The sequence below is a fragment of the Tursiops truncatus genome, chromosome 6, assembly GCF_011762595.2.
Source record: "Tursiops truncatus isolate mTurTru1 chromosome 6, mTurTru1.mat.Y, whole genome shotgun sequence".
Lineage (NCBI taxonomy): Eukaryota > Metazoa > Chordata > Mammalia > Artiodactyla > Delphinidae > Tursiops > Tursiops truncatus.
This window is the reverse complement of record NC_047039.1, coordinates 15,232,603-15,244,891: the sequence shown is the minus strand read 5'-3', so window position 1 is coordinate 15,244,891 and position 12,289 is coordinate 15,232,603. Positions and strand designations below refer to the sequence as shown.

Below are 12,289 nucleotides of genomic sequence, written 5' to 3'. Positions count from 1 at the left end.
AGAGCTTTTACATCACACTGTGGTGTTTTGCAGATGCCTCAAAATATCATCAACAGGCATCGTTACACTGAACTGACAGGAAGTACGAATTCTGCTGCCAGGTCTTGCTATTTAATGTGCTAATAAAGAACGTATACCACTGTATCACAAATTTGTCTTCTGTAATATTTTGCTAAAGGTACTGCAATACAGTGGTTTCCTCTATAGCCTATGTATTTATATTAGGCATTAAAAACAAGATTTTGAGAAGGGGTCCAAGGCCATAAAGGTTAAGGACCCTGGAATGGACCCTTCTGCGCAGGGGCTAGGGAACAGGCAGCTGAGAATAAGCACTTTTGTGGCGCCTTTGCTGGGATGGTGGGCTGGGAAGGGAGGAGGCTCCGGTGGGGAAGACCAAGTCAGACCTCCCCGACTCTCCCACTCTGCCCACGGCCAGCGCCAACAACGCCGCAAACAGCCACACCCACTGCCCACGACGCCTCGGACGCGGGGAAGCATCTTCTGTTGGATTCTCGTGACCAAATTCGCAGCCATACCTTAAGGGTAAAAAGCGGGTCCTGTAGAGGATTGCTCCGAGGGTCCACTGAACCTCCTTGTCGTACACTTGCAAAGCTGTCTTCAAATTTTTGTAGTTGACGGGAAATGAGAAGCCCCTGTGGAACACCTCAAACATCCAGGCGGATTTGAAGCACTGATACCTACAAACAGCACAGACGTGAGTGCGACTGAGTCACTGGGTGGGTCCAAAAGCACGTTCGTGGAGTCGGCCTTGCCCTCTGTGAACAACGGGGCTGCACAGGCTTCACGAGGCCTGCGCCCTGAGGGCGAAACCATCCGTACGCATCTCCAGCTGACGTGCTTGCTTTACGCCCTCTGTCCCACACCATTCACCTGTTAAAATCGATCTGCTCATGAAGCTTGGTCTCCGTGTAATTTAATACGTGGCCGCGGGAGATTTTTCCCCTCAGGCCTTCCATCACTTACTCAATTCAGTTCTGAATAAATACTGAGCAAGTTCCACCTTCTCTGGACCTCAGTTTCTTTATTATAAAATGACAAGATAGGCGGGTCCTTTTCAGCTCTGATAATCTATGATTCTAAATATTTATCAGAGGGTTGCTTTTTGCAAAGCACTGGGCTAAGCAAGTAATAAGACATCATAATAAATAATAAGATAGCCAATGTGCTTAAATGACTTACAATGAAAGAGGATTTTTTAAAAGCTACAAGTAACTATAAACACAGAATATGATAAACGCCACAAGAGGGACGTAATGAGCGCTCTGGAGACTCGCAGAGAGGGACGGAGCCTAGCCAAGTGGACAGAGGAAGACTCGGAAGGGACAGCACCTGACCTCTGAGGTCTGGGCAGGACATCAACGAGGAGAGCATGCACAGGGGAATTCCAGGTGGAAGGAAGAGCAAAACTGAGCCCCAAACTGCAAGATACGTTTGAGCACGAGTATTTGCCATTGGTTTGAAAGGAGCCTGGAGGAGATGAGGAGGAGTAGGGACTGATGAGGACAGAAAGGTAGATTGGGACCATGGTATGGCCAAGAATGGACACGCAGTTTCTTCAACACACCCTGGGCTCAGCTGTCTATGACTTACTTGAGCCTGTGGAGGTCGGCGTGAGAGGCATACAGTCCTCGGTCAAAGCGTTCCCGCAAGATCGACCACTTCGTTGCGCAATAATCCTGAAAGAAATTTCACCCCAAAGAAATCACTAGGAAAGGTTTATTAAAGTATTTTCACTTTAAAAGTTTTTACCAAATTCATATTCATAACAAACATATCCTTCCAATTAGGAGACACAAGCTTGTGTCTGTGACCCATGAGGACGAGACACACAAACACTCTGTGAATGCTTACTGATGAGCTGAGACAATGCTTGTTCTTTGTCTTAAGATTCAGCCAAAGTTATTGTTAAAGAGAATCTCGCTGCCCACAACCGACCTCCTCAAAGCTGCTAAGTTTCTCCCCGCAATGACTGCATGTGACAGGCACAGACTTTTGGAAAAGTGAAGCGGTCCTTCAGCCAGTTCAGACTGAACACCTGTGTCTGTGGCTATATGGTGCAAGGTTCTGGGAACACAAAGATGATTACGAGAGGCTTTGTCTTCAAGAGAAGGGAAAGAGGTGCCACCTTTTCCTGAAGTTATCTGTAATGTTTACATTAACAGCTAACATTTACTGAACCCTGTGTTGGCACCTTCTCTAAATGTAATGCTTCAAACAACTCCTTGACACAGCTGCTATTCCAACCTCTATTTAAAGGATGAAGACATTGAGGCTCACAGGGGCAGTGAAACTCACAACAGGGGATACAGAGAATGGCACTCAGCCTGGGGTGAGAGGGCGAGGATGCATGTCAGGCAGAGGAAACACGACGGACGAAGACAAGATGGGAGGGAGCACAGATGGGAGGGAAATGAACAGATGTCTGATACGATTAGAGTATCAAGTGCTAGGCGGGGAGATGAGGCAACAGCGTGGGAAGGACACACTAAAGCATTTGAAATTCATCCTGGAAGCAAGAGAAAGCCACTGAAGACTTTCAATAGGAGAGCAGGTGGCTGCACTTGGGTTTCAGACAGAACACTTGGGAGTGGTGTGGAGGATGAACCACAGAGGGGGGCCAGATGCAGAAGGACCACGGGGAGGCCCCTGCATAGTGCAGGTGACAGAGAGCGGCCAGGGCTGGGACGGCGAGGGTAGGACAGAAAGTAGGGAGAGCAGGGCTCTGAGAAAATGTATGACATACAATGACACGCTCGATGACTGCTATTATGGGGTGTACAGCGAGGGATGGAGGAGTGACAGGGAGAAGTCTGTACCTCCTGGGTTTGGGGGAGGGGAACTAGATGGTTTAGTGATGCCATGACCGAGACAACATAGCAGAACAGAATGAAGAGAAAGGGGGGTTGTCTGCAGTCGTGAAATCTAGCAGGCGCTAGGCAGGCAGATGCAGAGCCTCCTCCTGGGAGGCAGCAGCAAACCACGAACACGGATGAGACCGTCCAAGAGCCTGAAGGTCAGAGGACCAAGGGAGGAAGTATGGGATCACCAAGGCTGAGAGCCTAGGAAAGGGTCAGGGAGGCAGGGAGAACAAGAGAGAAGGGGTCCTGAAAACAAAGGGTCGGAAGCTGCGAGGAACTGTCAGATCAGAATTACACTATTACACATAAAAGACTGTCATCTGGAAGCCACTGATGGCCAGTGCAGTCTCACAGGGGACTTTCTGCTTCTGCTGTGACGATTCCTCCGGCCCAACCAAGGGAGCAGGGCTGCCGAGGTGCTGCACACAGCCTTCGCCCTCCCCCTCGCCCTGCTCTGGACTTGGGCCCGTCGCCATCTACCCTGGCTTCCTGGGTGGTTACCTTCGCAGCTCTCGTAAACGCGGCAGCGCTGTAGTCTCCCCCCATCCGTAGCACATCCTCAGTGCAGTAGTAGAATTCGGAAAAGCCATAGAATTCACTGTTCTGGAAGTGAATTGGGGGCTGGTAGACCCCATTGAGGGAGGTCTGCGTCTCATTTGTTTTGTTCATGAAAGGCTGGATGGTCTCTCGGCACAGGTCAAAGGCTCCCGTCCCCCGCAGGTACAGTGTCTGTCCATTCTGCTGGATTTCATCTTTAATGTCCAGGGGTAGGCAGGGGTCCAGGTACGGAGTATCAGGAGTCAGCCCAGTCTGTTTCCCCAGGAGCCTATAGGGCAAAGAGAAACTTCATCACGAGACCAACAGAAAACTGTGTGAAGAAAAAAGTGGCTGCAAGTCAGTGTTTCTCAAACTCTGCCCTATGGAACACAAAAGGGTTCCGGGGGCTTCCCTGGTGGCGCAGTGGTTGGGAATCTGCCTGCTAATGCAGGGGACACGGGTTCGAGCCATGGTCTGGGAGGATCCCACATGCCGCAGAGCAACTAGGCCCGTGAGCCACAACTACTGAGCCTGCGCGTCTGGAGCCTGTGCTCCGCAACAAGAGAGGCTGCGATAGTGAGAGGCCCGCACACCGTGATGAGGAGTGGCCCCCGTTTGCCACAACTAGAGAAAGCCCTCGCACAGAAATGAAGACCCAACACAGCCAAAAATAAATTAATAAATTAATAAATTCCTACCCCCAACATCTTCTTAAAAAAAAAAAAGGGTTACGGAAAAATTAAGTTGGGAAAACACGGACTCAAGCCCCTCCTGGATACTGATGATACACATGTGCGTACAGCAGACAGCTGAACGGGGTCCAGTGAAACTGTGACTTGGTCAGATTACTGACGCTTTCCGTGCCCTGTGATGCAGGCTGGTGTCCACGGCTGCTGAGGGTCCGTGGTTAAGAAGCTCCTCCCAGTGTCCTGCTCACTGCAGTCCAACGCCCACCACTGTGCTGTTCCCAGTCCCGTTTCTGCCACTAGTGCTTGTGATTTTAATTATATACAGATGAAATGTGACCGTGACAAGAAGTCGCTGGTGCTGTTAAAGCTAAGGTTAGATGGCTTAGAAAAATATAATAAAGGCAGATCGCTAGAAAACCAGTGTCAAATTAGGTGTTAACAGGATTAAAAGAAAAACAAGTTGGGAAAAATAAATAAAAATCTAGACGAAATTGGTATCGAATTGCTTCACAGATGTCTTTAAGGCCCTGGTATCCTTTAAAGAAAGCCAAAATGACATCAGGATGAGTGGGTGCAGTGCCTGCCAGAGAAATAGCCTAAGAAAAGCCTTTAGTCCAGAGCAAAAGATTGGCAAATGAATACGTAAGTTAAAACAAAGTGCTTGGGGTTGATTCTATTTTTATGATTCTCTGTTTTAACTGAATTTTTAAGTTAACCAACTATTGATCCCAACTGCAGCAAATAACAGTTTCCCTCGTACTACAGGCTCTGGGAAGTCCTGCAGAAATCTTAACTTGTTCACTGAAATGCCCTATGCTTACCACCTGCCGATGAAATGTCCACATCTGTCATCCTACTATGTGTCCCCACCATTAAGCAACTGAGAAGTAGAAAAGAGCATACAACAGCTCGAGTTATGTTACTGTTTGACACCAGGAAATCCCATGGGCCTAAAAGGTGTTTAACTATTAGGAAGGCGCCTGAATTTGATATTCAGTCACTGACATCAAGTCAACTTTTTACCTGCCGCTCAACTGACAAGTTGTTTATTCCTAAGATCAGGGCAACTCAGAATGCACTAAAAATGTTTAAGTAATTTAAAAAAATCCATCATCACTACTAATGGCCAAGGGATGAATAATGCATTTCAAGGCTCAATTCATGACACATGTAAAAAGTGATGACGGACATTTATAATTATTATAAAAGTCCAAGATGAGTCAAATGTATACTTCATGTTACAGTTTTTAGTTGCTCTACAACTAAATTAAAAAGTACCACTGCGATGTCCATTATATAACCTTCTTGACATTAAAACCAATTAGGAAAAATTAGGGTTGCAGAAGAAGGTGTTTCTCCAAAATTCTAATTTAAACATCACTTATAAAATATTTCTATTTTAAGACTATTACTAAAAATAATTATACTAAAGTGCACTATGTAAAATACTATTTTAAAAAAGAAACGGGGACTAGTTAATCTCTCTTAACTAACGCTATTCAGTTAACGTCTGGAGCAGACAAAGAACCAGTTTTTATTGCTTCTCCTATTCACACATGTGAATTTCTGGAAAATGAGGTAATGAATGGCTCTGACTTGGCCTTTCGTAAAGTTCAGGCCTCCACAGGCTTATTAAGATTAAATTGTAGCCATTATTTTAAAATAACTATAAATGAAATATAACCTTTAAAAATTCTGAATCACTATGTTGTACACCTGAAACTTATATAATATTGTACGTCAACTATACCTCAACAACAACAAAAAAGATTAAAATAGATCAAGGAAATACACTATCATTTATTTCTATGAATCAGGATTTTTCTCCTCAAAATCGTTTCGTCGAAACAAAACAAAGGGGCTTCCCTGGTGGCACAGTGGTTGGGAGTCCGCCTGCCAACGCAGGGGACAGGGGTTCGAGCCCTGGTCCGGGAGGATCCCACGTGCTGCGGAGCAACTGGGCCTGTGCGCCGCAGCTGCTGAGCCTGCGCTCTAGAGCCCGCGTGCCACAACTACTGAAGCCTGCGCGCCTAGAGCCCGTGCTCTGAAGCAAGAGAAGCCACTGCAATGAGAAGACCATGCACCGCAATGAAGAGCAGCCCCTGCTCGCCACAACTAGAGAAAGCCCACGTGCAGCAACGAAGACCCAGCGCAGTCAAAAACAAAACAAAACAAAGCACAGTAATTAATACCATTTTACAAAACCCCAGATTTCAGATTTTTTTATTCATCCATATGGCTTTTCTGTTCTTATGGACTAATTTCAAATAAATAATTGGTATACACTTAAACTTATAAAATAAACTTAAACTGTTAAAGTGTTTTTGCATATTTTCTATACCAGAATTCTTCATGAACTCATTTTTTGAAGTTTCATTGCTAAAGAGGTTTACAATCACTAACTTTGACTTCTAGATCGTTTCTTTCTCGTGAGTAACTTCCTTCACTACGGTCTGATTCACTAAATAACTGCCAGGCTGGTTTCCCACGACACCGCCAGGACATCCCGTAACTCAACGCTATCATCGTTTCCTGGGGGCCTCCAGGACACCTGAGTGGCCCAGGTGCTGAGTTTCCGCAGGACTTTGCAATCTGGAATAGCATCACCCAGGGTTCGAAAGTATTTTAATATCCTGAAATTGAAACCTCTAATCCAGCAGGGGAGCCATGGGTCTGAGAGAACGAGAGCCTTCTTTGGAGGCGGGTGAGCTGGGGCCAAAGGCAGGATCCTGCTGCCCTTTCATTTCTTCTCCAGCTCAGCGGGCGGGGCAATAAACAGCTAACCGTGCTCATATGCTTCTGCTGACTGAGGCCTCCCTGCTTGGCCTGGATATGTCTTCTGTGAGGACAAACCGCGGTTTCAAGGTGACGACCGAGCAATGGAAGGGGCTTTACCTGTTCTTTTGAACTGTGCTGGTAAATATTCTGTCCTCATATCTCTGTCGAGCAGCATTGCCACCAAACCCAAGAAACGTGGCCACGTAGACGCGGTACACGTGCTCAGTTTGGTGAACGTCACATCCCAAGTTAAATTCGGCCAATAAGTTCTTAGCTACTTCTTCCTACAGACGTAAGGATCACAAACGTCAGTATTTTAAGCAATACAAAAACAATTACCTCCTGTCAAAAAGAGGGATCTACAAAAATTCTTGTCAAAAAGGAGCAAAAATTTCTGCATCTGCATTTCCCAAGGGTCCTTCTAAGCATCCCTCCTAATTCAATCCGACAATCCTGACTTAAGAAATCTCAGATGGGCTGCACGTTTGTGACACTGATAGGACTTTTTGAAAAGGGACATTGGCAATGTGGTTTCGTATCCTCTGATCTAGTAAATCTACTCATGGAATCCTGTGCTTTGAAAATAATCCTAAACATTGAAAAGTCTCTATACACAAAGATGTCCTTTGCAATTCTGTGACAGAAAAAACTGGAAGTCATCTATATATATAATTTCAAGTAGGGGTTAGTTAATAATGGTAATAAAGTTTATGGAGGAATATGCTTATGCACTGCTAAATAAAGGACAAAAATTGTACAAACACTAAGATTATAACAACCATATTTTTAAACACTATAAACAGACCAAAAAGAATAAAGAGAAATGTGCCAAAATGCTAACAGTAATTTTTTTGGATGATGCATCCATGGGAAATTTTTTTCCAAACTTACTTTTCTATGAGTTTCTTACTTTATTTGAGGGGAAAACATGACTTTGTACAAAGAGTGTAATACTTTCTAGAGGCGTGTCTGGATGGGAAGCAGGAAACACAAATTGTAATACTTGAATTTACAAAGCATTTTCTAAGGAGCTTAATAAATACTTCAATAATGTTTGCTGAGCTGATACGAGGTGCCTAGCAGGCCATTAGATATACTATATGCACTATCGCAATCAGCCTTATGATAACCCTCTGTTAGAAGCACTTGCAGTCACATGTATAGCTGAAGAGGCTCGCTCGAAAAAGCTAAGTGACTTGCAGAAGGTCCCAGAACTAGTGAGGACAGGGTGACGATGCAGCTCAGTCTTGTCCAGCTCCACTCTTTTCTAACCACTCACTCTGCTAGGTATTAACCTATAGCTGAATGGAAACAGTAATAAAGACATAGAGCAATTCAGGAAAGCATCTGGACACCCTCTACAGAAGGCCACCCAGCCTACTGGGAAACTACAGTACCGAAGGGGATATGCAGAAATCACAGAGTAAACCATGAGTTCAGAAACGTGGAAGCGGTGGATACAAACCTCTATCCTTTCCAGAAAAATCAAAAGCTGTCTGAGCCACACACAAGAGTATTTCTCCCAATTATAACTTAAGAAATCTGATACTATTATATTGAGTTTTACAATACCTGTTGAGAAAAGAAGTGACTGGAAATAGAAACAAAAACTCAAGTGTGTGGCTGACATACACACCAAAGGAAAATTCTTGGTAAGTTCAGAAAACAAACCAGCTGACTTCAATGAACAAACACAAACGGCTTAGTGGAGGTTTGCCTTGGTTTCCTCCTGTCTCCTTTCTCCTGGGCTGTGAAGGTGGTACCCTCAGCAAGCACAGTAAAGATGTGTTCAGACTCAGAAAACAAAACACAAATGGATGGAGACATGTTAAATGAAAATCAAACCAAACAGAAGGAAATTTGTACAGATAATAACCTGCTGTGAGGAGGCAAAGCTTACAGTTTTGGGGACTTCGTATGCTATCTGGGTTGAGACGCCTCCCATGTCGAGAATACCGGCTGTTCTTTTACGGAGAATGGCTTTGCTGCTTTCGCTACCAGGGATGTTAACTTCCACAACTGCCTCATCATCTGGAAAGAACAAGAAACATCCACTGGAATGGAACAAATGCAGAGAAGCGGGATCTTGTGAAGAGTCATCCTGCTTTGATGGTGGGTTCACGTGTATCTAGGCAGACCCAGCTTGCTCCTCCCGACTAAGATCAAGTTTACTGTGTGACACAGCAGCACCTCCCACTCTGCTCCTACACACCCAGCTGTGTCACAACACTCAGCTCCTTTTTTATGCTTTGCATGAAATAGAAAAAGCCGCAATTTCCAGTTAGATACATTTGCTGGAAACACGATACTTACCATCTTCAATATGCTCGAATCGTCCAAGGACAAAATTAATGCCAATCCAAGCATACACACCTAGAGACGTTATAAGAAGAGTGAAGTTTAAAAATATTTTATATAATCCTGATCACTGCAGTCAGTGCAAACATTTATTTCATTCCCTGATAAGCTGTGAAAACGTTATCTGAAAAAATACATTTCTGTTGATGTATTACCTTTTCCTAGTCATTTCCCAAGAACTCTCAGCTTTTAATTTTGTAGTTTCATACCATTTGCATGGGTTGAAAATATAATTCCCTAGACACTCCTGTTCCTTTGAAATTTATAGGTTGTTTGGAAATACCGGAGTTTTCACTTTTTATGAGGTTAAACCTATCAAGTACAAGGTTTTAAGACAAGTGAACTCTAACCCTTCCATTCTTTTAGCTCACACTTTCACTCAGTTCCCAAGTCTGATTCTCTTTTTGTAACATTTTCTACATCGGACCTTCACCCATTTTCATTACTGCCTTGATTTAAGCTGGTACAGAGATCTAATTGACTTTCCTGCCCCTACTCTCCCACTCCAACCCATGCTATCCTCTGCTGGGCTGATCTACAGAACAAAGTCCAAACTCCACAGCCCAACAGTTCAAGACCTGTCCAACTTGTTTTTAACTGAATAAATTTGGCATGTAACAATGTGTAAATTAAGGGGTACAGTGTGTTACTTTGATACGTTTATATATCGTAATATGATTGCCCTTGTAGCGATATCATTATCACATTACATCATTATAGTACAGTATTACTGTCTATATTCACTACGCTGTGCATTAACTGTCTATGGCTTATTTACCCACTGCTACAAGTTTCTACCCTTGAACACCATCAGTCTTATCTCCTGACCCCATCCCCTAGTAACCGACATTTTACTGTCTTTTTACACGTTGGACTTTTTCAGATTCCACAGATAAGTGATATCATACAGCACTTGTCCTTCTCTGACTTAACTCGCTCAGCAGAATGCGCTCAAGGTCCATCCATGTTGTCAAAAATAGCAGGATATCCTTCCTCCTTTCTCATGGTTGAGTAAGATTCTACTGTGTATGTCTACCACATCTTTTTTTATCCATCTGTCTGTTGATGAACACTTGGGTTGTTTCCGTATCTTGGCTATTGTGAATAATGCTTCAAAAAACACGGGAGTACATGCATCTTGTCAAAATTCTATTTTCATTCCCTTTGGGCATATACCCAGAAATGGAATTGCTGGATCGTATGGTAGCCCTATTTTTATTGGGAACTTATTTTATTGAGGAACCTCCATACTGTTTTCCACAGTGTTGGACAAATTTTCATTCCCACCAACAATGTATAAGGGTGCCCTTTCGATCACATTCTCACCAGCACCTGTTGTCTCTTATCTTCTTAAGGAGAGCCATTCTAACAGGTGTGAGGTGATTGCTCACGGTGGTTTTGACTTGTGTTTCCCTGACGATTAGTGATGTGGAGCATCTTTTCATGTGCCTGTTGGCCATTCTGACATCCTCTTTTGAAAATGTCTTAGTTCTTCTGCCCATTTTGAAATCAGATTTTTTGGGTGGTTGTTATTAAATTGGATAAGTTCTCTATATATTTTGGATATTAACCACTTACATGATAGATGGTTTGCAAAAAGTTTCTCCTATTCTGTAGGTTGTCTTTTCATTTTGTTAATTATTTCTTTTGCTGTACAGAAGTTTCTGAGTTTGATGTAGCCCATTTGTTGATTTTTGCTTTTGTTGCTTGTGCTTTTGGTGTCATATCCAAAAAAACATTGCCATGACCAATCGATGAGCTTCCTCCTTTCTTATTGAAGTTGTACGGTATTGAGTCTTACATTTAAGTCTTTGATCCGTTTTTTTTTTTTTTTTTTTTTTTTTTTGCGGTACGCGGGCTCCTCACTATTGTGGCCTCTCCCGTTGCGGAGCACAGGCTCCGTGGCCATGGCTCATGGGCCCAGCCGCTCCGTGCTATGTGGGATCTTCCCGGACCGGGGCACGAACCCGTGTCCCCTGCATCGGCAGGCGGACTCTCAACCACTGCGCCACCAGGGAGGCCCTTTGATCCGTTTTGAGTTAATTTTTGTGAATGGTGTGAGACAGGGGTCCAATTTCATTGCTCTGCATGTGTTTCTCCAGTTTTCCCAGCATCATCTGTTGAAGAGACTGTCTCTTATCCATTGAGCTTTCTTGGCTCCCTTGTCAAATATTAGTTGACCATATATGCCCAAATTTAATTCCAGGCTCTGTACTGTTCCATTGGTTGCTATGTCTATTTTTGTGCCAGCACCATACTATTTTTATTACTATGGCTTTGTAGTACAGTTTGAAACCCAGATGCCTGATTGGCCTTCTTTTTTCTCACGATTGCTTTGGCTATTCGGGGTCCTTTGTGGTTCCACACAAATTTTAGGATTGTTTCTTCTATTTCTGTGAAGAATGTCTTTGGTATTTTCATGGGAATTGCACTCAATCTATAGACGGCTTTGAGTAGTATGGCCGTTTTAACAATATCAATTCTTCTGATCCATGAACACGGGACATCTTTCCATTTGTTTATGGCTTTGATGTCTTTCAGCAACGTCTTTTAGTTTTATTGTACAGATCTTTCACTTCCTTGGTTAAATTTATTCCTAAGTATTTTACACTTTGAGTGCTTCTGTGAGTGTGATCATCTTCTAGATTTCTTTTTTAGATGCCTCATCATTAGCATAAAGGAATGCAACTGATTTCTGTATGTTGATCTTGCATCCCGCCACTTTACTGAAATAGTTGATTAATGCAACAATTAATCAATATTTTTGACTTGAGTTTTTAGGATTTTCTTTATATATGAACATATCATCAGCAAATAGTGACGATTTTACTTCTTTTCTAATTTAGATGTATTTCTTTGCTTTGCCTAACTGCTGTAGCTAGGACTTCCAATATTATATTGGATAGGAGTAATGAGAGTGGGCATCTTTGTCTTATTCCTGATCTTGGAGGAAATACTTTTGGTTTTTCTCCGTTGAGTATAATGTTAGCTGTGAGTCTGTCATATGTGGCCCTTATTATGTTGAGGTATGTTCCTTCTACACCCAAT

General features: G+C 43.4%; 1 protein-coding gene across 10 annotated transcripts in view; it reads right to left on the bottom strand.

Moving 5' to 3' along the window:
- Positions 1-12,289, bottom strand: part of ENTPD4 (ectonucleoside triphosphate diphosphohydrolase 4) — a 39,634-nt gene that overhangs the window by 4,615 nt on the left and 22,730 nt on the right. For 9 of the 10 annotated variants that reach the window (XM_019941286.3, XM_019941293.3, XM_019941287.3 and 6 more), the window contains 6 exons: positions 9,197-9,256; positions 8,760-8,914; positions 7,001-7,167; positions 3,381-3,705; positions 1,612-1,697; positions 537-698 (listed from right to left, as the gene is read on the bottom strand). In XM_019941286.3, coding sequence (XP_019796845.1) covers positions 537-698; positions 1,612-1,697; positions 3,381-3,705; positions 7,001-7,167; positions 8,760-8,914; positions 9,197-9,256 — 955 coding nt within the window. The remainder of the gene's footprint in view (positions 1-536; positions 699-1,611; positions 1,698-3,380; positions 3,706-7,000; positions 7,168-8,759; positions 8,915-9,196; positions 9,257-12,289) is intronic. The other variant, XM_019941295.3, reaches the window with a different exon arrangement.